Genomic DNA, 26,430 nt, shown 5'->3' on the forward strand with positions numbered 1-26,430 from the left:
AGATTTTTTGCAAAGAAAATATTTTTTTTAATATTTTTATAGCTCTGTCAACAACAAAGGAGTCTCACAGTCTGTAAAGTCTTTCTCTAAACCTTTTTAATGGAAAAAACTTCATAGAAAATATCCTTTTACTTTTTTAATAACATATAACTATATACATGATTAAAAACTGTAACAAAAAGCTGCAGGGACTGGAAAAATGTTTTGTTGGATCCATGCAGATGGTACATTAAAAAAGGATTTCACAAGTCCATGTACATCAAATGGAGCTGCAGTGAAAAGATTGAAAAAAAAAAAGGCAACTCTATATTATTTACCTGAAAGTACTGGGAATAACACACAGACATACAAAACACACAAAAAGAATACAAAAGAGTACACAGTGTAAATGATGCTAGCACAGAAAGTTTTGTTTTTAGGTAAATAGGAGGAAAGAAATAAAATCTCCTTTTTCACATATTATATTGCAGTTAAAAAGATAACTAATTTCTTATTTATTTGCTGTATTTTTTGTTTTTCTTTAACTCCAACATACACTACAGTAGGAGTATATGGCATTCGCATTTAACAACTCAGGAATATTTTGATTCATCTCCATGTCTGTGAATGTACTATCATTTCTGAATAACATCATGTATACATATTGCTTTAAAAACACACACACAGATTGACATGAGTTATAAATACAAAATGTTGATTTGAGGGCCACAACACTGCGAAGTGCTGCATAATCTTGCTCTGATTCAGCGATATATTTAAGGACACACTTAACTTAAGGTCTAAGAGGAATTCCTTAGAGGGTAAAGAAAGTTAAGAACGTGCAGAAATCATTTGCTGAATCAGGTCTGGAGTTTTCAATGGTTTGTAGTATAGAGTCTGCAGCTAGGAGAACTGTTACAATGAGTCTATAATTTTGTCCTTGCACTCCACGTATATAATGTAGCTACAGTAAATCACCTGATCTACTATACTTTTAAAATAAATTTTCTTAATTCTAAGTTAAAACATAAAGCAAAACCTTTTTTAAAAAAGTCTGAGGATTCGATGAATTCTGCAGCTGGAAAGAAGAAAGAGAAGATGATGTTTAGTTGCAAGTTGGAAGAGCTTCTGTGGGCAGCAGGGAATGGTGGGACAGTGGTTTTAAACATCAGACTTAAAAGAGCTCGCTCATATTTTTGTGCTGGGTCAATAAAAGAGCAGACATCATTGAGAAGTTGTAGTACCAGCAAGTAAACTCACCTCAGGCTCACAAGCATGGTGAGGATGGCAAGCCATCATTCGATAAGAAAATAAAGTCAAGCTAACTTGCTTGTCAGGTGAGTTTTTGCTGGATACTTCCTTGTGTAATGAATACGTAACAATTTCCCACTGGTAAAAGTAGAAACATCTGCTGTAATCATGGACAGTTTACTGGCAGACAAGGTTACAGAGTCTATGTGTGCATATGCTTCTTAAAAAAAAGAAAAAAAAGGTGAAAACAACAACAGTAATAACAACAAAACTAGGTGAGCAGTGAAAGCTGAAATACTCTGTGAAGCCTTTAGATCTGTTCCTGTTCTCCTTAGCACCCTTCCACCCTGCCTGGCCATGCTCTTTCTGCAGGCAGGTAAAACTTTTTAAGTCCCTTTAAGTCCTTTAAGGGAGGATTTTTGCTTATAATAAGCAAGGCATAAAATAATTATTAAAATAAGTTTCAAAAACCAAAAAGCTGTGAGTCTGAAAGACAAATCTCACTGATGAATATTTGGATTTCATTATGCATACAATGATTTAGTTCTCTCCCCAGTTTGACCTTTTTATGTGAGTGTGCTAATTGAAAAGTTGCCAGTATACCAATTTCTGGCTGGTTACAGTTCACAATCTTTTTTTTTTTTTTCTTTTTTTGATTTTAAGAATAACAATGGTACTTGGTTATGTTGCTCACTGCTAGCATTTGGGGTAAAATTCGGCTTGTAAAGCCCTGTATGAAACAAGAATGTCAGCACAAGGCAGGCCTTGAAAAGGCAACTTGAAAGCAGACTTATTCTGTTTATTTAATGAAGAGATAAATGTGTATGTGCATGCATTTGCATTTAACAGTTTTATAGGTAGAACCGTTATTAAATGATGCCCAATAGCAACTTTATCTCTTGTTGGTATGGTTTGTATGGTTTGTTTAATAAAGATGTAAAGAAGAGTTTTATGAAAACATGCAGAATTGGTTTGCATTACTTATGCGATTATGTGCCTGGTATATATGCTGCAACTTAATTTCTTAAATATATATTGTGTAACACTTTTTATTCCTGAGTGCTGGTCCCGTTAAGGAATAGAGAGGGTGGCATCATGTGCTCTTCCGCACAACCTTGTCTTTCATCATTTTACGAATTCTTCTGAGGGATCTTTATTGTCACAGTTTTAACTTCAGAATATTCTCTCAATCCACATTCACCCCTAAAAAGACAAATTGCAACTGTCAACTTACAGCAGTCATTAATTCCTTACTGAGCAAAATCCATGAAGTGATTCCTTGAAAAAGTTAAGATATAGCCTAAATTTCTAGTCATGGGTTTCCTGTTGTACTGTTACTTTATATAAGATTTCCATTCATGCCATCTTTCAAAAAACCTGAATATGAAGTTTCAGTGGAGGTCAGAAGAACAACAGATGGCTCTAGCATTTGATAAGGAGATACAGAACCACATTAAACCCAGTAGTACTCACTGTCCCTCAGCAGAACTGTTCCAAGTGAACTGATGTCCTCTGTCCTTTCCAGATCCTGCAGATGTCCAAATGACAAGACCTACACTACTGCTCAATAAAATTACTACTTATATTTGCACTCAGGAGAGAGAAGCTCCAAACTGAATACTGTGGTAAGTGAACTACTCACAACCCTGGATAAAGTTGAACATGATTCTTAACCCATTGCTCTTTTTACCCTATCAAAATATCCAGCAGCAGGAATCAGCATTTGCACTTACTATGAAAGAGAGTTCAACCTGCTCAGATTTCCACTAGTTAACTAGAAAACCTCTTTTTGTCCTGGCACAGCATCTTACACCAGATCCTGTAAACTATCTAGCCACTTACTAGGTCCCTGTCATCTGACACCTAACGCTGTGGGATACATGTTCTGCTTGGGATAGATGATGCTTAAGGAATGGGTGTTTGTGAATGCTGCGTAGATTTTATTGCAGTCATCTCTGGTCTGGCTCATCTCTTAGGCAACTCTGCTGAGGTTCAGAGTGGACTTGGTTCCTTGGGAGCACACCTTTCTTCCCTAAAGTGTAGGTATTTGCATTTCCCTATGTATGTTTTGAGTGAGGGATAAGTGTGTTCTAGTCAAGTTGTTGAGTTCTAAGCTGTCTGCTGTGTGCATAAAGCAAAAAATATCCCCACCTCAAAACATGTACAATCCAAGCCTGTAAGTGGAGGGTCTCTTCTACCTGAACTCATAAAAGGATGCTTAAGCATTCTTAGTTAAAATGTTATCCCCACCCCTAAAACACACACAATTCCCATTTCACACCACCTGCAGTTTTGAAAACTTTCTGACATGCCTGTTGGCTTGGCAAGCCTGACACTTGATATACAGGTTGATACTTAACTCACCCAGACTGATGTTTCAGTAGGAATTTTATGATTTACCAAAGCCTAAATACATGGAAGAAAATATACTGGTAAAGATTTTTCAGCATGTGAAGGGTGCCCAATGATTTGGACCACCACAGCTCCAACTTTCAGTGGAAAGTCCTAGTTTTGTCTCCAACAGAATGACCAAAATATTTAGCTATTTGTCAGACTCAGCTGAAGCCACAGAACCATCCCCTATGGCTCAGCTGCCATCAGGAGCTGCATGGAGCCCAAGAATGAACACTAATAAGTCTCTCTGCATGAAAGTTTCTGCTTGATTCAGTAGTGCTGCAACTTGGCTCCAGACACCAGTTGGACATATTTTTGTGAATCAATAGATAACCTAGCCAACAGAGAATCCAGTGCCTTTATGTATGTTCCAGCTGCCAGTTTGTGTCGTGTCTTGGTCTGGCAAACAAAACTAGACAAATTTATTCTCTGTTTCTTCAACTCAAGGCTTCAGGGCCTTATGGATTGGTTTTCTGGCTGAAACTTTGGAAGTAGACAACTGTGAGAAATTTTAAAGAAAGTATTTTTCAAAAGTTAAACAGTTGCTCTTGCTGAATAGGAAGATGGGTTATTCCAGGCATTCAGAGCAGATGAGTCAGTGCATGTTCAAAGGGCTAGGTTGTCCCCACAGCCTAATACAGGGAAGTAGGGAGCAATAACATCCTGTTTCGTGGCCACTTTGGGTCTTCTTGGATTGCAGTTCAGTAACAGGGTGAGAACAAGGGTTGCATCCATGAGACGGAGGAACCCATGGGTCAAGTTTGCCTGACGCTATCCCTGGCTTGTGTAGGTGTGAGGGAAAGGGAATAAATTGCTCTCCAAAAAGAAATGATGACTCTCCTCCCTCTCAGGCCAAGAGAAAAGAAGATAAGAGAAAGAATTATAGCTCCAAGCCTTTCTCCTGTTTTCACTTCTTTTGGGAATGCAGCTATGCACTGCTGAGCTCAGAGCTATCCAGACAATAATGATTCCCACGACAGTAAAGGATAGTGGTAAAGTAGAATGGAACCTCCTTCCCTTGAAGACATTTGGACTGAGACCAGAATTTTGAGAGACTATACCTAATATAAAAGGTTATATGTGGCCATATAGGATGAGTCACCCGATTTCTAGTTACAGGAGTTCAGTTTTACACCACTCAAGTCATATAAGGAGCTTTAAAAAAAAATGTAAAGAAATCCCTCCTTTTAATACGCCTTTAGGAATACAAGAATGTTTTAAATAGCCTTAAGGTAAACAAGAATCTTGCATTGTGTACAGAAGTTTTGTGGCAGTGTAAAATAACTGTGGCAGATCTCAACTGTCTATGTTCATTTTTTTCCCTATGTATTTTAAAAATCTGGGAATTTAAATGCAGGAACAAATCAAATCCCAGCTAGATACAGTGCTAGCACAAATATCACAGTGGTACAATTATGATCTGTCTGTAACATAGTGTTAGCTTAGCAAAGATGCACACATATATATGGCCATGTTCTGTTCTTATTTTTTGTTTTTTAATTCTGCATCAACATGATTCATGCTGTAAAATGTATCCTTGAAAAATAGGGATCTACTAAGAAACCTTGACATTTTAATAAACAGTGTGCAAATAATAAGTGGGGCAGGGGGAGGAAGAATTAGAAGCCTTGATAGGTTATCTGATCAAGAAGTTCTTAAATGAATAGAATAATTACTCAGGAGCAGGTTTTCAGGCATCTTTGTGTGAGGAATATTATTTTTATTCACATCATTTATTGTTTACGGTAAAGATTTTCAAAGCTGTAGATGGGAATCGAGTATACAACTCCCATAGATTTTTCCATGAGAGCTGGGGGGCTGCCTGTTTTCCCCCCTTTAGAAAACTCTACGATATCAATATGTGAATATTTTGCCTGCACAGTTAACCTCCCTGAAGTCAATAGGGTCACCCTTGGGTGTCAGGTTACTCATGTGCTCTATTGAGCTTAGTAGTTCTAGAATATTTTCACAATGATAAGAGTTAGATGAGCTGACATATTTATGCCAGTGTGAGATCACCTCATAACTCATGAATGTGAAGAATAGTATGAATGTGTTATTCAAAGTACTCCCTAATGAGGGAAAATATTTCAGACTACACAGAGCTCATTTTATAGATCAAGTTGTATAATTCAATATATTTAAAGTTTTAAAGAGTTTGACCTTATTTTAGTTTACTGCTGAGTTTGCTATTAGCCATAAGCTATTTTGAAGGTTTAGGTGGGACAAAACTGCTACATATGCCTCCTGCACAGAAATTAATTGAATCCTTTATATATATATATATATATATATATAAAGAAATGCATAACCAATCTGGGGCTGATGGATTGCTAAACTTCCTTGTGATTGTAATGAGAATTAAAAACTACTAAGACTTTAAGCTAGGTACATGGAAAGCATTTGAGGGTGGAGCTCCATTTCAAAATATTTGGCACTTACTTCTAAATGGAATAAGAAAAGACAGAAGGCTTTGTAATGGAAGGTGATTTTTTAAAGGGGTGTAAACAGTTGTCTATTCTTGTCTAGGCCTGATTTCATTTAACATTGTTTTTAAATCTGGAAGAGAAAGATAACATTTTAATTAAATTCAGATGGACCTATACTAATAAATGTAGCAAAAAGTAAAGAAAGGAAAAAATACAAAGTTTCAGAGAGAGAGGCAAAATATATGGCAAAACAACTCTAAAACAAGTACACCAAACTAGTCCAAAGCAAACAGCAACAAATAACAAAAAGTGAATCTTTCTGGAAAAGCACTGGTTAATACAGCTAAGGAAAACTCTCTTGGAACACAGGGTACAGTGTGGCAAAATACTCAGAAATTTTCAGTTTTTTTCAGAATATGAAGATATAGCCAAGAACTTATTTTGCTGTGTCAAAAAAAAAAAAGGAAGAAGAAAAATGATCTTGCCATCTTGCCATATACAACTGGCAATAACTATCAGTCATCTTATACTGTGCCCTAATCGTCAGATGGGAGTATTTCTAGATGGAATTTGTGTGGAAAGATTCACTAATGTTTATTGAGTTGTAGAGCTGAAAACAGTTTAGAAGATAACAATATAATACTTACATCTCTCTCCCATTGCCAGACATTTTGAATCCTCCAAAAGGACTTTGGGCATTTAAGGCATTGTAGCAATTTATCCTGTAAAAGGAAAAGGCAGCAAGTCTGATTGTACTGTCAGAAAGGCATTTGGAAGACTCAGGGAGAGACTGAAACTTGTGGAGCTAAGGATACTGTAATGCTCTTTGTAATAACAAACTTGTCATTGGTTAAAAAAAAAAAAAAAAAGAGGGATTTACATTGCAATAGCAACATTCTACTCCTCATTCAAAAAGAGAACAGGATCTGGCCTGTGAAGACTTGGAGGAGCACACCGAACACTTGGATGCAGCTTCAGTAAATGAACTGTTAATTTGCTGACAAACCTCAATGCCAGGTTGTAACACAGAGCTATTACATTTGAATTTGTCCCTTTTCCACCTGATTTCTCTTGGATTTTTAGTTTATCCAGGCTTGACATATCAAATTGTAAGCTATCAAACTTTAGAAGTGGCATTGCCTACTCCCAGGGGCTAGAGAGAACAGGTCTCCCCTTGGTTCCATGATGTTGGCCTTATAGAAAGTGCACGCTTCTTTGTGCCATGAGCAGAAACCTTACAGGATTCCTCTGCTCCACAGAAAGGGTCGTTTATACTCTGGATTGTTTGTTTTCAGCGGTGCCCTTCAGCAGTGTGACTGCCCTGCTAACAGAAAGAAAGGCACTTTCCACTTTTCAACAAGTCTGCAGACAGCAGCATTCACCCAAAGTGAGCAGAGTGACAACACCCCCCCCCCCCTTACAGCTGCTTCATATCTCAGTGATTCACCTTCAGGATGGTCTAGATAAACACTTTTGAGACAAACGTGCAAAACTGAGGTGACATAATGATTGTGAGTCAAACTCTTTATCTCCAAGAGCAGGAGTGTGATAACTTCGGCCTTACCAGACTGTCCCAGCCTGCATTGCTGAAGAGACTGTCAGGGCCTTGTTTATGTCATTTGTAAAGACAGCAGCTACCAGCCCAAAATCAGAATTGTTGGCTCTCTCTATAACTTCATCCATGGTTTTAAATCTCAGTATTTCTTGAACAGGCCCAAAAATCTGCAAGAAAGATTAATCATTAATTTATAAAACAGACCACTCAAGAGACATTTTATTCCTAATTTATACTGCTTTTTAGCTGTCTCCCTTCTCCTGTTTTACTCTTCAGAAATTCCCACAGCAACATTTATTAGTGGTAATAGCTCTCTCTAAAACTGTATGAATTTCCCAAAGCAGTTGTCCCAGTGGAACTCATACATTTCCTCCCTTATCTCTTCTTTGAGGTCTGAGGCTTTATAGCCAATGACAAAAATTGAGCTTCTTTACCCAAACCAATGCTATAAGTTGCTTTATGCAGAAGGAGTTCTGAAGAGATTCTAATCTCTTTTTTTATAGTGGTAATTTTCACTTGAAAGCTTTTGTCTCAGAAAATAAAGAAAAGAAACAGAATTGTGCTTAGGACATTCTAAAATGATCTTGCCCATGTGTGTGAATACCTCCTCCTTCGCAATCCGCATGTCATCTGTTACGTTGGAAAATACCGTAGGTTCAATAAAGAAACCTTTTCTTCCTAGTCCTTTACCCCCACATTCGAGTTTTGCTCCTTCAGTAATGCCACTTTGAATCAGTTCCAAGATTTTGTTGTATTGCTTTTTATCAATCTGAAAGAGAGAAGCAGTTTTACTTGCAGATCATGCACTTGACTATCAAAACAGAATAAGTTTTTAGGCAAGTCATCTCCCAGTGAGTAGACTCATGCTTATATTCACTACTGCTTGAGCTGGAGACGCCAAAGATCTACAAATGGCTGCTGACTGTAATCTAGGACTCCGTCTTCTTCAGAATGTGTCCCCTTATGGATGTGGCTAGACCTGCATCCTTGCTAAGGAATCTGGCTTGTAAGTACAAAGAAAGAAGGGCGTTATTTTTTTCCCGATGAACCATGTTCACTTCTTAAAAATGTTATAAGCCAGGCTGATTATTACAGTGGCACTACATTTTCTAAAGATGAATTTCTAATTCTGCCCATCTTTTGCTTAGAACTCATATCTCTCTAGGGGTCTACAAGCACAGCATGGTTGTAGACGGTTCTTGAAAATAAGTGCCTAGAAGGAAACTTTTGCAAACTTCTCTCCTATGAATGGTAGCACTATACAGTTTGTAGCTGCATGTTGGGGACCAAGGGCCAGAATCTCGCTGTTAAAGCTGTGAGGCAAACTTTCTAATATTTAAGATGAGAGTTTTCACTAAACAAGAAACACCTCTGTGCTGCACAGATAAGCTAGCTCCTTTAGAATTTTAATCTTTCAGACGTTTGTCACGTCAGCTACTCCAGATTGCAATGAGTATACATTGAAAGACCTCGGCCCTACTATAGTTTAAATGCTTCCAGGCACCATCTGGGCTGTAGAACTGAAGCCCTATTTCTTTACCTGTGGACCTTGTTCTGTAGTTGGGTCAAAAGGACTCCCTACTACTCTCCTCTTTGCACGTTCTACACTTCTTCTAACAAACTCCTCATAGATTGATTCTTCCACATAAATCCGGGAGCCTGCAGTGCAGCATTGACCTTGATTGAAGAAGACACCCTGGTGAGCTTGTTCCACAGCATAGTCCACTACAAAATGAAGACAGCACAAGCTGCTGTGAGACATCATAGACACATCTGCTGTTGCGCCAGCATCGTGTGTATTACATGGTGTCACAGTCCCAAAACTTCAAAGCAGAAGTAGTGAATTTGGTTAAAAAAGACATATTATGTTAGGTCATAAAGGAAGAAGATTCATTTCATTTTATGTCATAATCCCTGTGAAAATATGGAGTTTTTTAGTGTCTAAAGTTGATTTTTCCTCATTTATGCTAGCCTGGGCACAGCTATACTAGAATGATATTAAAAGTATTACAACTGTTTCAGAAACACCAGATTGCAAGGGACCCCTTGGGACTTCAGGCACTGTCTAGGTAAAGAAGGGTCCATAGATAATACATTCCACATGCCATCTCATGACACAAGCCACAAAATACTGCCTAATATCCCATAGCAAAAATTAAGTCTGCAGTCAAGACACAGCTATAGCGTTCTATAGGAGTAGGCCATTTGAGAACAATTTCACCAATGCCTTATGTCCCTGCAACATGTAATTTATAAACTAAACTCTAAGAGGACTCTAGGAAGTGAATGGTGCCCCACACTATAGAAGCCTGGCTGACTGGGGATGGTAGGGAAGGGGAAAATTTGTCTCTTATCCCAAGTTTGCAGTTGGTTTAATCCTGCTGTGAGGAGGATTATAACCAACCAAGTACCTGAGAGAATTTAACTTTGATAATGGCAAAACACATCCTTCACAGAAAGCCAGGTGAGGCCTTAAAAATATAGTTCAATTATGGAACAAACAATAAATGATTTCCTTTCCAGCTTCCCTGGAGGTCCAACCAGCACATCCAATACTCAAGCAGGAGAGGAAAATCCAGCCATATTTAGACATTCAGAGCTAGATTCTCCCCTTGGGTATAATAGCTGACTAGAGAAGAATTTGAGCTGTATGATATTGAATTTATCATTATAAAGTGATGGCCTGCAGCACTGCAATACCTCTGTTATCAGCTGCAGTGCTTTGGAACATTGCTTAAATATAATTATTTATGGAATAAACAAAACAACAGTGCTTTACTTTCAGCACATCCTAGACAACTTCATCTAACAAAAATGTCCTATTCTGCCTTCAGCATGATCTTGAAAAAAATCATGTAGGGTGTTCCCTGGACCACATTCAAATTTTCCCAAGGCAGCTCCACAGAGACTGAAAACAACAGTGGATAGAACTGATCAACTGATGTTTCTTCCTCTTTCCTTAACACAGTTTTGCACCATGAAGGGCTCTAACCATTCTTCTCTGTTTTTTTGGTACACTGTACTTTCAACAGCTTTGTCATGCTTTCTGCTAACTTTTGGCACATGGTGTTCCTCAAACAGAACAAACTGCTCCTTTGGAATGGTGAGCAAATTGTCTGCAGTTCTTAAATAATAATAGCTTTGAAGTCTGGATCTCAGGTCAAGTGCTGGTGGTTGTAATTACAGGCAGGCCAGAGATTGTTACTATGATACAGTGTGGAACAGTCCTGGAGAAGGCTTTGCTCCCTCTCCTTGCCCTGTTATTCTGCTGTTGCCTGCAGCTTCTTCCCAAGTCCTCAGCCTTATTTTGGCAGATACAGCAAGCCACAGATAAACTATAGTTCCGTACAGCAGCTAAGCAGTATTTGTCCTTCTGCTGTGGAAGACCATAATGCAGACCTGGGCCTGGCACATATTGCTGTACAAAAGATGTTCAGGTATGTATGATTAGTAGGTTAGGGACATCTGAGAGCATGGTGATTTCTGGTGAGAGATGCAGATGAGTAACTGGGGTAGAGGGCTGTAACATCTGCACCTGGCTCCAGCTAACCAGGAGCCTTTTTTAGCTTACAGGGATGACTACAGCTGTAATTTAGACCCCCAGCACGGTAAAACTTTCCTATGTAGAAAAGCCTTCAGTTGCTGAAAGTCCTCAACCTTTCTCCTAGTCTTTTAGATGTCATTGATAAGTTTTTAAATGAACATAGGATTGTAACCAACTCTTGTAATTTATGCTATTCAGAATCATTCTTCCATTCACTTTCCTCTTTTAAATTAAAAAAAAAAAAAACTTAAATTTCTAATCCTTTGGGTTACAAAGTAAGTTCTCAGAAAATGCAGTGAGCACAGTGTGCCTGCACACAGCCTGAAACAATAGCTCAAAGCAAGGTGTGAACTGTCCCATCATCTTAATGAGGTGTTAACGTCAAAACCGCCTGCTGACAATTTAAATATCAACATTGTTAACTATTTCATTACTGATCATTTAAGCAGAAACTTCCAGTTCGTGTTTTATCCTATCCTAAATTGCTGCCCTGTACCTTCCCAGGTGCCAAAAATCCCAGCTGCACATCATCCAGCTGCCAAAATCTTCAGCTCCCTGCTGACAATGGCAATGAGGATACTTCAATACACAAATCTTCAGTTGTGAAAATTTTAAAAATGGAATAATATCCATTTGTAGCTACTATCAGAACAGCTTAACAAAGTAATAATGCAGCAACTAGATTACCATTCAAATGATTTAAATTAAGACCACCTTTTTTATAATTGCTGCGAATTTGCTATCACAGAATTTCCAGATCTAAAGCGCTAGAGTACCTTGCTGCAGAGTTTAGGACTACAAATGTATAGGACCATGATTTTGACTAACACCAGATATATATGCTTGGTTATAACTGTTTCTCTGTTTTGTTGTTCACTGTGAATCTCTGGGTACAAGTGTTGTCGTTTTTTAAAAAAAAATCACCCCCCAGGCTGTCTCTGTAATGTCAAAAGTGTGATAAGATACAGCTATATTTGTCCATTTCACTTTGAATGAAAGATATGCCCTAAAATGACAACACAAAAACGTGTTTTTAAGGAAAATGTGGAAGTGCTGACTTACAATCAGCATCTGCAAAAATAATGTTTGGGCTTTTCCCACCCAGCTCCAGAGTAACTCTCTTCAAATTACTCCTTCCAGCTGCTTCTTGGATCAGCTTTCCAACCTGAAAGGAAATGGAGACGCATTTTACAGGCAATGTAGTCATACAGTTCACTTTAACAGCCAGTGCTGGACATCACTGGAACAGTGCTTTAAATAATCCAGCAGGTTCTTCAGTCCAAACAGATTCACATCAACAGTAGACAGCTTTCCAGGTTTTTTTTCTAGAATTGTAGCGGGGACAAAGTCTGGCACAAAGAGAGGTGTTTGTATCTTTCATCCCATGGTAGCTATGCTAAAATGGCTTGGCGCTCTCTTTTAGGGTGCTATAGGAGGGCTGAGTTAAAAATCTGAAATTTGTGTAACTAGAATTACTTCCATCCAAATTACCGGCATGTGCACGAGGTTTTCCATGCTGTTATCAAGAGGTTTGGTTATACAATTTTCAGTTTCATGTGGAAGAAAATAGATCTGATATTTGAGTATGTATTAAGCATGTATTTATTACTATTCATCAGTAATAACTACAATCACACTTTTTTATATAGTCCAGGTTTTAGTTACCCCAAATGAGCACTGCCATTAGAATTTATTTCACTCTTAGTACTTACAGTTTCTAAACTGCTAGCCAAACCAGTTTGTAGGAGTGCCTCAAAATTCAGTTTTCAGTGCCCCAAAATTTAAGTAATTTTAGCAGTGAAATCATAATCCAGCATATATCAAATTCTGACAGAATCATCAGCCTTCTCTGCAGGATTAGCAGTGTACAGCAGAATACCAAAAAGAGCAAGAAGTTACAAATGCACCATCCCGGATCTAACCCTCAACTGCACCACAGATGATCTTAATATGGGTTGAGGAGGTCAAAGGTGCCTCTAAAATGTCTTTGTAGATTGTGGGGTCAGCTGGAGCAGAATGCAGCCCTAAGAGGAAATCAGAGCAGCCTCAAGTTGCCAATCTGACCAAGGAACACAAGGATTGATTAAATGGAGTAGCACTTCGAGAGCTACATATATGACGTTTCCTGTACCCAGGACAGTTGGAGAGGCAGCTGTGCTCCCTGGAGATTCTCCCCTCCCTGGAACAATGAATCCAAAATAGATCAGATTTTGTACTGTTGCAGTGTAATTATGCCCATTTTTGTAGCTAAGGAAGTAATAAGAGATAGATTTAGGCCCCCACACAGTAAAGCACAGGATTAAAATTATCTTTTGAATATTGAGAAGCTTGAGGATATTCTTTTTTTTTTTTTTAATGGAACATGTTTTAAGGTCTCACAAAGTTAGATGCCTAGTGACACATGAGTGAGATGCTGACCAGAACTCCAACGCTCATGCTATATTCACTAGGAATGAGGGTTTTGTCTTCAAAATTCTGTCAACAACTAGACTTCAATCTCTGCCTAGTACTCTGGGCTCTGGCTGTTGGGATTTCTCAGTTTTCTGTTTCTCTTCCTCACGTCAGGTGAGTGAGATTCCCAGCAGTAAAGGGTTAATGGAAGAGAAGCTCAACCTCTTACAGAACTGAAGTTAGTCTGCTGGAGGAAGTTAACTCAGCACTGGAGTAATCAGAAAGCAAATGAAACAGAAACCAGGGCCCCCACAGAAAAAACAAAGCTAAAAGCTCACAGGATAATGAAGGAATTGTCAACCACTTCATGTACCTTTCTGATTAACTGTTTATCTGGTGTTGCCACTATCAAGTGTGACTGAGGTTATTTCTTTTTTAGAAAAAGAAATTAACATTAGCTTCTTTTCTTTACCCCTGTATTGATGGAATGGAGTGTTGACATTATCATGAAATTCCTTGCATATCCCCCTTAATTGGAGCTGATTTTATTGCTATGTTTGACTGACAGCCAGATGTGAACATGAAAAAGAAGAACCCTTTCTGCCCTCCACCCCCACCACATACATTGAACATGTCATTTGGAAATTCCAACCTCTCAAACCATCCTGAAAATTTACAGTGAAAACTGGTGAGAGTGCTGTGTTTACAGCCAGTGCCAGCGCCAGCCAATGCCATTCACACCCTCACTGCCTTGAGCTTCCCTCTTTCAAAGAGCAACAATCCTCTATTTATTTCCTCTCAAAAATCCCCAAAGAGCAGGGTATACCAAGGAAGCCAGAGCAATGTGTCCAGCCCACCATCTCCTCTCTTCCATTCCATCACTTTAATGTCAAAGTTGTTTTGTCCATGTAAATAAAGGTTTGTAAAGAATTCTGTACAAACAAGCGATTGGGAATATGCAAGTCCAAATATTATGTGTGTGGCAAATATTGAAATCCAAAAGGCTTGGAGAAAATGGCCTTAGTTAGGAAAAGTGTTGTCCAGAGTGCTGTTAGTAAATGGAGGTTGTTGTCAAGTTTCCAAGTATAAACTTAACAGACAGCTTCACTGTGTCTTTTCCATCCAAAATCAGTGCAGACATGAGGTTGGTAGGGCGCCTGCTGCTCGGCATTATTGTTCACTGTGCTCCTATTGTGCCCTGTGCACTTACAGGTTCAGGAAAGTCTTGGGGAGGGCACCAGAGCTGTGATTATTTAGCGACAAAAGCAGCCTTTTGTAACTGACTCTCTCTCTCTCTTTATGGAGAACGACAGCATGAAAGGGATAAGTGATAGTATTCCAATCTGTATGGTCTTTTAGTACATGCTTCCTGTGGCGTCTCTCAGCTCTATATCTGTGAGCTCCCAACAGGCAGTGCAGCCTTGCAAGGGAACGCTGGAAGAGAGGACTCCCCCACAGATAATGGAGCTGGGCTGATTATTCAGCAGGAATGTTGGCACAGAAAACCCTGACTCCCCATCCTTGTTTTGAATAGGCTTCAAGATTGATATCAGGAGTATCCCTGGATAACTTGTGAAGTACTATAACCTTTTAAGCTGCATGGAGAGTGAGGCAGATGTAATTTGGCCCATCTCAAAGAAAACAATTTGTTATTCAGAACAACAACAACAAAGATGATTAAAGAAGCATTCTGCGGCATCCATGTGCAAAAAAAGCTACTTGAAGGATAGTCCTGGAAGGGTCTGTTTCTGGACTGTGAGCTGTATGATATTAGGAATTGAGAGCGTATCATGATATACAACATTTGATTGTTATTTGTTTGTGCCTTCTGTGTTTGAAAGTTCAATGTCTCTCTCAAGAGGAGGTTCATGCAGTCGTTTTTTTTAAATATGTCATCTGTGCAGAAATTCAAGGAAGTCTATTGCCTTTCATATTCTCTTCAGTTCCTGATATCAGATGGAAATGTGTGTTTCAAAAAGGTACAAGTGATTTTTGTCTGTCATTGTTAAAGCACTGGAAATCTCAGAAGTCAGAAGCAAACCTTCAAAGTTTGTGATAATTCCACTTTAGCTCCATCAGAGTGTCCAGGTTCTTCTCTGCCCTGAGCCTCCTTTGATCACAGATATGCAGTAAGCCACTAGGGAACACCAGAATCAAGGGGAATGGCAGTCTAGCTGGACAGCAGATGATTTCCTTGCACACTGCCATAGACAAGACTGCAGAGATAAGCTTGAGTGCGCAGGAAAGCTATGTAGATTAAAAGCTTCCATGAACAGGGCAAAAACTGACAGAGGAGAGATTCATCTTTGGTTATTTAGGTGTTCTGAGTAACTGGACTGCCCATCTTCGCTATTACACCTTGCTTGGGATATTAGGAGAGTATCTGAAGAACAGTAAGTGTATTAAGTTACAAGAGATGGATTAAGTTTTGGGCAGATGGTATGATCAGATACAAAATTCAATGATTCCTGGAATTACACAATTTTATCTCTCTAGCTCTTGAGGTACAAAATGTCAGTGTTTTGGCAAAACCTTCAAACCCATGCTGCTGCTTAGTCCATGTGATTTTTTTTTTTTAAACTCCAGATTATAGGCAGAATCTTTCTGAGGAGCATTTCAGGACCACGTGGCATGTTCAGGGTGTGTCCCTGGCTCCAGCAAAGATTAATGAATATTGAAATATTGTCATAAAGAAAAGCATTGCATGATCCAGCTTGCTTTGGCTGTGCAGTGCCTTAAGTGAGGAGAAGCCCTGAGAAGAGCACTGTGAATAGTGGTGCATAAATAAAATGGAAATCCCAAACAGAAATGACTGGCAAGAATCCTTAGCTATAAATGGCTTATCTGTATGCTGGGTAAAATCCTGGCACCATGGAAGTTCATGGCTAAACTCTTGTTAGCTCTGACAGGCTGATACACCACCCCCTTTGTTTTAGTTTCAGGAATCACTTTGACATGGAGCTTTTGTTGGCAAAGAAGAAAAAACAGTTGTCCAAGGACAGCTCCCTAAATTCTACCAAAAACACCATGAAGGAAAAGGAAAAGAATGACTTTTCATTCAGAAGCACAAATTGTCTAAGACATGATCAAAAAGGTTCAACAGAAGCAAGAATGAACAATAATGTAGCCTCCCTAAATCCTCCCTATTTGGAATAGAGCATTTCTGTAGCATGGTTAGCTATCAGACTTAAAGCAGAAGAGATCACCTTTAGGATTGTTGTTAAAAGTGAAAATGCCAGTATGTAATTCTTCAGGATGTCCAAAATCAGCCCAAGATTGCATGATCCAAGAGAGCTGACACAACTCATTACTTGTGCAGTAGGTAGACATGCTGTCTACATCATGCCTTGTGACATTTCGGAAATGAAAGGAGAATCCTGCTGAGTAAATTAGAATCAGTGGTAATACAGCTGTTAGCTACAAACATTTGTTTGGCATGAATCAATCTTGACGCTCCTGTAGTTTGCTTTGATGGTCTCTCTAGTATCTTGTTGACTAATGATGAGATCATGGTTTGTTAATCTAAGTGCATAAAGAAAACATTCTGCCAAGCAAAATGCAGGCTGCTTTGCTGGGTTTTATTGAAGTTGTTTATAGACCTTTTGTTTACACAGGCATCCAAAACAATTTATTGAATATTTATTTGGGTTACTATACAGAACTGCATGAACATAGACCTGAATCCTATCTTTAATCTGTCTGGCTTTTAATGAGTCTTAGTTTGAACAAAATGGAAATCAGCCACTTAGGATACATTTCTTGTTGGCCAGTGCTTCAAATGTTTTGTGTGCTATCTATGATTCTCATCTTGAGAACATTTAACAACTGGAGAGAGTTGTAAGCCACACTGATTTGGAGGTAACACATTTGTTTTTGAACAGAAGTTACTAGAACTCATTAAACTTTTGCAATAAGCAAAAGTAATTTTTAATCCAGACAGTGTTTTAAATGCACATATTTTTAAATGCACAGCTTGTTGCTCTCTATCATCATCTCTAATTTGAAGCCCAAAACAGAGTGTACCCAACTATTCCATGTGCACCTGTAACTTATGGGTACCCCATTTCAGTTCAAGTGGAGCACATATATACATGCACAGCCAGACAGCTCAGAGCAGTTGTGCCACTGAGAGCACAGTCTTGGGTGGAAATAAAGGCATAGGAAGAGTAAAGCAGTTTCTACTTGCTGTTTTTCTCTGCTATTTGGAGGCTATGTCGGAGTAGTTCTTTCAGAAAATAAGAAGGTAACAGGAAGATGAAGAAGAACCTCTCTGCCTTTCTGATATGTGTAAATAATTGTCCCCTCATCATAACTTCTCTTGGAAATGAATAATGATGTCCACTGTTCATTTAACTATAGGGGAAGAGAAGAGACTTGTACAGCATCTCCTGTACTGCTGAACTCTGTAGACCAACAGCAGCCACTTGGGTAAACCAGACATCCAGCTTTTGGATCTTTTCTTAAGCTAAGGAATATAAATAACTGAATTCTATTTTAACTACATTGTTGCTTTTAAGTCCTAGGAAAGAACCACATTTTTAAAGGGAACTCAAATAGAGAGGAATAGTGAGGAAGCTGAGGCAGAGAGAGGTACAGAAAAATGGAGAGAGGTTACAAGGAACAACTAGGAAAGTATGAGAGAGCGCTGAGTTTTAGAGAAGCACTTCCAGAGTCCTTGGTGAGCAAGCGTTTCACCCTGCAACTAGGGACCAGAAGGACCATGGAGAAATACAGAAAGAAGTAATGAGATGTTTAAATTGATTATGTTTTTTAAAGAGAAAGTAGGAAGGATAGGAACAAGTGCTGATGTGGTCAGATTCACTGCAAAAAGATTATTTTGGGCAGTTTCAGTTTCATCTGATTGTGGAAGATGTGAGAAAAAAGCCTGAGAGGAGATTGCCACAATTAAGGGGGATCATGGATTAGCTCTGGTTCACTAAAAGCAACACAGTAAAAATAAACACTTTTGTTAAAAAGCCCGTACCAAACGAGCTGCTGAGGAGTATGAACCAAAGCAAGCCAAGAAAGCTGTCAAAATCTGCGGAGACACAATATTTTATGGCTTGCTCGTGTACTCAGTATGATTTTTCTCTCTTACAATGTGACGGTTCTCAAAGTGAAATTCACAGCCCATGGGGTGTCTGCAGAAGCTTCCCAAAGGAGCTGCAGAGGGAGGAGTTTTGACAGCCATGCACTAGGAGACTGGGAGAGAAGCTGATCCATGGAAAGGTGTTTCATAAGAAGTGGTCTAAGGTATGAAAGAGTTGGAAGACTACTGTTTTAATGTGCATGAGCTGACCCATAAAAGGAGGGGTCAGAAGGAAATAGGGAGAGAAGTGGAATCGATCAGGGATGGTACCACAGAAAAAGAGGTCCATCTAGATGATGATATGCCACACATTACTTGGAGGCAATCTAGCAAATAGGTGCTACTTAAAACAATTTTGAGAGTGTTAGAAAATGTGAGAAACAGAAAAGAAAGAGTGCAAGCTGAACCACCGCACTATCTGTAAGTGGCTGGTTCACAAGCTGTCTGAGCCATAGGACATATGATGTCCTATGCAAATTCTGCATGGCTTTTCTTCTTCCCACTCAGAGTTATGCTTTTTGTTAGGCTTGTTGATCCCCTTAGAAGCAAATGGCTCCCATCCATGTTGGAAATAAAAACTGTATTGCACAGACAGTTCCAAAACTATGAGACTTTTGGTTCCTTGCTCAATAATGTGAAGGCATACCTAGCAAGGGAGCAGATGAGGAGGATGCACAGGCCAGTAACTGATGTGCTGTGCAGCTGATCAGCCTGTTTCCTCCACTCTGTGCATTACTTGATCCACTGACAGGAGGGGTGGAGAACAGCAGTTTTATGTCATGCACAGTTCTGTATAGTTCTAGTCTCTCCCGATGAGTCAGGCCTCTCCCTCAACTTCCGCGGAGAAGCATGGGTGTGACAGAAGGGATGTGCTGATGGCCTGTCAGTGGCAGAAGATGTAACTCTCCCTTAAATGGGTCTGCTTGGCCTTCTTTTTTGTGTCACTAATATGCGTATATTCTTCTTTTTCCTGCTTTGCAGAAGAAAGCAAGTTGTCAGTTGGGGGGGGAGGGGGACTGCCAGGTGAATTTGGCAATCAGCAGGGTTTTCCAAGTGTTTTAGCTCCACTGGAGTTAGTGTATCTTCTGCTGAATTTTTTGTCAATGAATGACAGCTACAGGTATTTATTGAAGAAAAGTTGTTGGGATTTTTTTATTGCTCTTTCAATTGGGATGATATTAGCTTACTCAGTTTATCATTGGAAAATAGGATGTGGATTTTATACTCTCAGTTCAGGAAAAAACCCTCTCCAGAGGAAAATTTAAGGATACATTTAAAGTTAAGTATTGCATAAATATTGTCTGGAACAGGCACAGTTGTGAACGAGCATTTTCCTGAATTGGAGCTTGAATAAATTAGATGTATCATAAATTAGGAGTTATTTATTTGTTGTCCTTGTATAGGCATCGGCTTGAGGCCTCACAATAGTCAGTGGCTTCAAGAAGGATTAGGCAAAATCACGGATGACAGGTCCATTGGTGGCTATTAAATACAGTTGTCCACATGCAACTTCAGGCTCAGGAAGTCTTTAAATTGCCGATTACTAGAAGCTCTGACGCTATAGCAGGGAAGGATCACTCTACATATGCTCTGTGCTTCTATAAGCATCTGTTACTGGTCACTGTTGAAGATAAGATACTAGGCTAGATGGATCTTTGGCCTGACTGTGTCAGGCTGTATGGAGTCAAGGTCATGAACTTGGCCTTCTTGTTCTCCTTTCTTTAGTCTGTGGATTGGATTCTACAAATTTTTTAAAACATTATAATTAAAATTATTTGTAGAAAGAGCAACTTGTTTTCTACCTTCAAAAAACTTTGCAGGAAAGAAACAATAATAGCCAGTTGTTGTGATTTTTACAAGCAGATGGGGAGTTTCATTAGTTCTAAGTATATATATTTATAAGGTAAACAATTTATATTTTTTCCAAAAGAACTTTTCATGGTGGAAACTTAAGAAACACCTATGCTTCAGGCACTTAAACTTGAAGATCTCTGCTTTTGTACTGATAACCTTGCTCAGGCTAAAAATATTAACTGCCTTAACCAGCACCTGGAAGAAATGGGGGAACGGAAGTTAATATCTTGCTCAGTATATAGCTGATGGCTGTTGGAAATCCACATCACTGGAGTGTACAATTGACATGCCGCAGACAAGACCAGAGAGACAAAATATTTCTGTTATTATTTCATTAAAAATTGAAAACTGTTTCTGAGAAGTCAAACACTCTATAGTACAGCTGATACCACAGCATTGTGTTTAAAACGTTACGATGTTGACTTGCTGTTACAAAAATTCAGTGTTACAGGAAATCAGAAACAATATGGAATAGTTTACACTAACTCTGCATTAAAACGTTCCATCTGTTCTTGCTTTAGGTTCTTAGAGAATTGCTTTTTCATCTCTGTAATGCTTTTCACTTCCTATTAGTAAGGCTTTTAAAGGTAGGCACTGAGTTAGCATAAAACCCACATCTTTTGAGTTTAAACGCCTATTAAAACTAAAACTGTCTGGAACTACAATAAAAATTTATTTTGGCTACAAAAGACAACTTTGAAACCTAACCCATCTGTATTTTTCCTCCTCCAAACAGTGCAACATCCTGTATAATAGAATATTTATCTTAAACAGAGACCACATATCTTTATGAAAACAATTGTTTCAACTTAATTTGTGGGGGGTAATCAGCTCATATTAAGATTTTCAGTATTCTAGGATGCTAATATAAGTTGGTTACAGGAGAGGTAATGACTAGATGTAATTCCTTAGAGTAATCTGAAATCTGATGTTGCCATTGACTTTTAGTATATAGCCTGTGTATGTAATAATCAAAACTTGCCATAAAAATTCATATGCAATTGCATATAGTAATTGCAAGATAACTGGGTGTGACAATAACTGGGTGTGCAGATTAGGCATATAACTGCAGCTACATTTCACTGATGATTTAGGTGCATGTGTTGTGGCATCCAAACTCCATTACAGGTATAATTCCACAAAAATCATATGAAATAATTTAGCTGGTCCCTGCAATCCCTGGGCACACAAGGGAGTTACCCACACATATCTAGTAGAGCTGCTTGGTCAGTGAATTTAGCAACTCACACGAAGAACAAATTCAACTCACTGTGAAGTGCAGTATGCCTGGGATGCATACAGCCTCCCACTGCCGCGAGTGGGAGTCATGCATATCAAAGAGAAACCAGATCCCTGGAGTTTAGCTCCCTCCATACAATAGTCTGTCAGATTTTGAATTGAAAAGGGCCTGTTTTTAGCACTCTCTAAATATAACCAGCCCTGAAACTCCCACTGAGATTCCTTTCTGTCTGCCTTCAGACGATGAGATAAGGCCCCTTCTCCTGTGACATCAGTCTGTAGTCCCTCTATCATCCCCACCCCAACCCTGATAACAGGCAGCTTTGCACGTATTTGAGAGTGAGGCATGGTCTGAGTTCTGAGAGATTTGGCTCTCTTTCTGTAGATTACAGCCTTTCTCTTTCAACCTAACCTCTTCTGTAGCATTTGCGTCACGGAGTCATAGCAAGACATTTTTGGCATCCAGGAGACAACTGGCTCCTGTCCTCTTCTGGCCAGCATCTTTCCTTCATTTTGGGAACAGACACCTTGGACAACCCCCTTCCTCCCCTACACTCCTTCTTCCTTTTCAGACCTCCTTCTCCTCAATATATTTCAGTGCAGCAGCAAAGCTTAAGTATATTTGTCCCTTTCCTCTTCCTTTTCCCCCCAAATATGCCAGGATACACAAATTATGGATGCTAAAGCAGAATTTATATGTGCTGTGATATACACTGGATGTTCTGCCTTCTTGCATGTGATTCATATTCTCATGAGCCCACAGGAAATCCCAGCAATATTTTTCCAGGACTATCTCCTGTGCTGAGGTGCCAGGCACAGCAGGGGCTGGAGGAAAAGGGCCATTCCTGCTTTGGAAGTACTGCAGTACATAAGCTTAGCTGGGAAGGACAGGCCACTGTTATTTAGATGTAGCTCTTTTACTCAGTGACAGTAAGGAATGTAACACAAGGGTTTAACTCTAGCTCACTAAGTATTTATTCACATTTTACATATCTGAGAACACTCTTACCTCAGTGGATCCAGTGAAAGCAATTTTATCAATGCCAACATGAGATGCTATTGCTGTACCAACAATTGGACCAAATCCTGGCAAAATATTGACAACTCCTGGTGGAAAGCCAGCCTGTCAAAATAAGAATGAATGAAGGGAGGCATGATTTATGAAAACTGACAGAGCTTGTTAAACCAGACATGTGCTGGTAGTTCCTTCCCCACAAGGAGAGACAGAGACAGAGACATTATTCCTGTCAATTATTCTTACCTCCTTGATGAGGGCTCCCATATAGAGAGCGCTGAGTGGTGTTTGTTCTGCTGGTTTAATAACTACTGTATTGCCACAGCACAGAGCTGGAGCAATCTTCCATGCAAACATCAGCAGGGGGAAGTTCCACTGTAGGAAAAAATAAAAGTTGATAGATGGAAAAATATTGCAGTGGTGTTTTGTTTTCAAGATGTCAAGCTGCTACCTCACTTATTTCTCAGACTGATCCTCAACATAAATCTTTCCCAGCACAAAGCAAGGATTTTTTTTAATTACCCCCATTAAGAAAGCAACAGTGGTGACCTTTCAGTTCTTTCTCTTCTGTTCAAAGAACTACAACCCCCACCCGCAGCCTTCATAAAAGAATCTTATATTATCCATTAATTTTTTTAGTTGCAACTTTTGATTTCATTTACTGTTTTGCAATTGGCACTTTATTCCCCCCCACCCCACCCCCCCATGAAAAATAGTTCTTGCTTCTGGTACATTTGGAAAGAACTGTTCGCTCATGCTAAAGCATTTAAAGCATTTTTAGATGTAAATTTCCAGTCCTTGAATAAGGCATAAGATCTGTACACAAATGATATCATCACTAATTGATGGGATTACAATAAAATATCCTTCCCTAAATGTCTATATTAGGGCAAGACATTTCATTAATATCTTTTATTTTCTTGAAAACTTCCAGTCATGCAATTTATATATAAGACATTAAAAGAACAGTAAAAACAAGTTGAGATAAACCCTCTGCTGATGTAAAATTGTGCATCGCCATTAATTTCAACTTCACTTAACTGCAGCAGAAAATGTGGTGAATTATATTAATTTGATATACAAAGTTGTTGGTCAAGATAACAGTAACCACAGCAAGTGTTTGGCTTTCTGTATCAAGGCCTGATCCTAATAACTTAAGTGGATAGTACCACTGATTTCACTGGAAATGCCAGAGGAATAAAATAACTGTGTTTGCAGAGTCAATCTCATAAATGCATATAATAATCTTGTTTGGAAAGAAAAGAAAAAATATCAGTCACAAAGAGTCAGCCACTGGCCAAAACACGTTACTGCCTGATGCATATCAGCTGCCACTCTCATGGACATCTCTCTAGCCCCTGGCTAGCTTGAAAAAATACACAACTGTCTTTCCTTCACTGAACACTCAATTTTTTACTCTCTCAGTTGTTTATAAACTCCGGAGACAAAGTGATGTTTTAATTCCATCTCCAATATATAAACCTGGGAGGGGAGCTATTGGGCCAACAGTGTGCTGACAGCCTCCACTTATAATGCCTATTGCAAGGAGAGCTCTGAAGAGTTTTATAGGGTAGTATGTGGCCCCGTTTATGCTACAAAGCTGCCACAGAGAGTCAGTTTTGGTGGGAGCTAGGATGTGAAAGAGGATGAACACTTTAGTGTTAGGCTGACTGTTTTCAGACTGTACTCTTTTTTTTCTTGGTAGTAACATATTTGCTAGTGTAATGGCTAAGCACACGCAGTGGCCCTGGGGCTGTACTGTGGTAGCGGCGGAGGAAATGTACAACACATTATCAGGAGTGTTAGAATAGATGTGTGTGACAGCCATGGTGAAATTCTAGAGGACAAACTTGGGGGAAGAATGAACAGGTATGGTAGAGGCAGGGTACACTGGATAATGATCTTATTTTACAAATCTGAATTAAATAAATCCTGCTTTTGGCATGATCTTTAGCCCTTGGCCAAGTTCCTTCACTAGATCTATCAGTCAAGATCAATGAGACAATCCTAAGAGATATCCAGCAGCTCTGGGGCTAGATGTTGAGGCTGTCATTTTGCAAATGCTCATCCATGTGTTTTACCGAACAAAGGGGAAAGATGTGTGAAATCATTCATTCATAAAGATCACTCATGAGTGAAGTTAGGCGAGTGTGTAGGTGTTTGCAGGACGAGTGTAACCACAGACTATGCGTTCCTATGCATGGTTCTCTGAGTCTCTGCAGAGTGCCAAACATAATAGCCACCCCTTAGCAAAGAAATGAAATAATAATAAATATAAATAGGGAAAAAAGGGCTTAACATTGTTAAAGTAATCTTGTCTGGCTGCTTCTCTTTTACTGGAATTGCTGTGTGTTGCTCTTTAGTGGTTTTGTGGTTAGCATGAACAAAATAAAAAACAACATCAACAAAAATTTCAGAGAATGCCTTGATTAGTTCCCCAATGTTTTGTCAAGGAAAAAAGCTTCCGCACAATATTTTAATAGCTATATGTGAGCCTCCCATTGAAATTTCTGCCAAAACTGGTTAACTAGGACTTCTGAAAAAGTCAGCTTTTTCAGTGTAATTCCCATGCAGTGTTCAGCAAGAGTGTCTTAAGGGTGTATATTGGGGTGTAGGGGGAATATTAGACTTGATGAAAAGTTGTTTCTCTCTCATAACAAATAAAACAAATATTTCATGTCTTTCATTAGCGACACAATGTTAATTGTAATGATATGTCTCCTGGAGTTTCTTCTTCTCCTCCAGCCTTGTAAAAGAAATAGCAGGAAAGAACAGAATTAAAATGCATTGCATTCTCCCAGAAACTGAGGAGCCTGTTAAATCACAGTAAAAACTAACTAAATAAAAAGACTGCCACAGCAAAGCATCAATTTTCCATAAGTTGTGTGAACATCTATAACCAGTGACAGCATATTAACACTGTGTTTTGCTTTGCTTGTTTTAATCATGAGAATTCTATGACTTGAGAACTTAACTCCTAATAACAGAGCCTAAACCCTATTAGCATGTTCAAATAAGCATTTGCAGGGAGGCTGTTAAAGATATGTCAACAATATGAGCTCAGCTTTTTTCGTAATGGAAAACACACATAGCTGAGGACCATGTTTTATGTGTCTTTAAAGAGAGCTGGTTCAAATGAAAATAAATAGAAGGCGCTAGTAGAGATACTCACAGGGATGATCTGTCCACACACTCCGATGGGTTCATGTCTTGTAAACGTAAAATAATCTCCATCTGAAACAGATGAGCATGGTTACTCTCAAGTGCAGTTTGACTTGGCAGAACAAAAAAAAAATAGAGGGGGGGGAAAAATGCTCTAAGGATCAGCCTTTGATGGCAGTAAAAGAAATAAAGAACTCATGGAAATGTTTTTTCATGAGCCAGCATGGGAAACCCAGGTTCAGGAACAACCTAATTGTTCTTTCAGTAGAACAAAGGAAACAGGCATCCCGTCAGAAAGCAACCTGCTTTCTTCCTTGGGAAGGAGGACAAGCTGTATGGCACAAAAAAAGGACAGTAGCAAGGAAGCTACGTACTGGTCTCTGCTGATTGTGGGCTGAGGGAAGAGGAGAAAGAGTCACAGAAGCAATTTCCTGAAAGGAACGGCTAGAACACAGCAATATAAAAGTATATATACAAGCAGATTTGGAGAAATAGAGTAATATATGTATATGATGATGGAATAATATG

The 26,430-nt window shown here is 39.0% G+C and overlaps 1 protein-coding gene across 1 annotated transcript in view; it reads right to left on the reverse strand.

Annotated features, from left to right (window-relative positions):
• Positions 1-392: 392 nt before the first annotated feature.
• The window catches only part of ALDH1A2 (aldehyde dehydrogenase 1 family member A2), a 58,547-nt gene continuing 32,509 nt past the window's right edge, over positions 393-26,430 (reverse strand). The window contains exons 5-13 of the mRNA XM_026060906.1: positions 25,913-25,974; positions 22,987-23,115; positions 22,735-22,848; positions 12,215-12,317; positions 9,149-9,333; positions 8,213-8,377; positions 7,618-7,775; positions 6,701-6,775; positions 393-2,433 (exon numbers count right to left, since the gene is read on the reverse strand). Of these exons, the coding sequence (XP_025916691.1) occupies positions 2,361-2,433; positions 6,701-6,775; positions 7,618-7,775; positions 8,213-8,377; positions 9,149-9,333; positions 12,215-12,317; positions 22,735-22,848; positions 22,987-23,115; positions 25,913-25,974 (1,064 nt within the window). The 3' untranslated portion in view covers positions 393-2,360. The remainder of the gene's footprint in view (positions 2,434-6,700; positions 6,776-7,617; positions 7,776-8,212; positions 8,378-9,148; positions 9,334-12,214; positions 12,318-22,734; positions 22,849-22,986; positions 23,116-25,912; positions 25,975-26,430) is intronic.

Source organism: Apteryx rowi, unplaced genomic scaffold, assembly GCF_003343035.1.
Source record: "Apteryx rowi isolate R43461 unplaced genomic scaffold, aptRow1 scaffold_172, whole genome shotgun sequence".
NCBI lineage: Eukaryota > Metazoa > Chordata > Aves > Apterygiformes > Apterygidae > Apteryx > Apteryx rowi.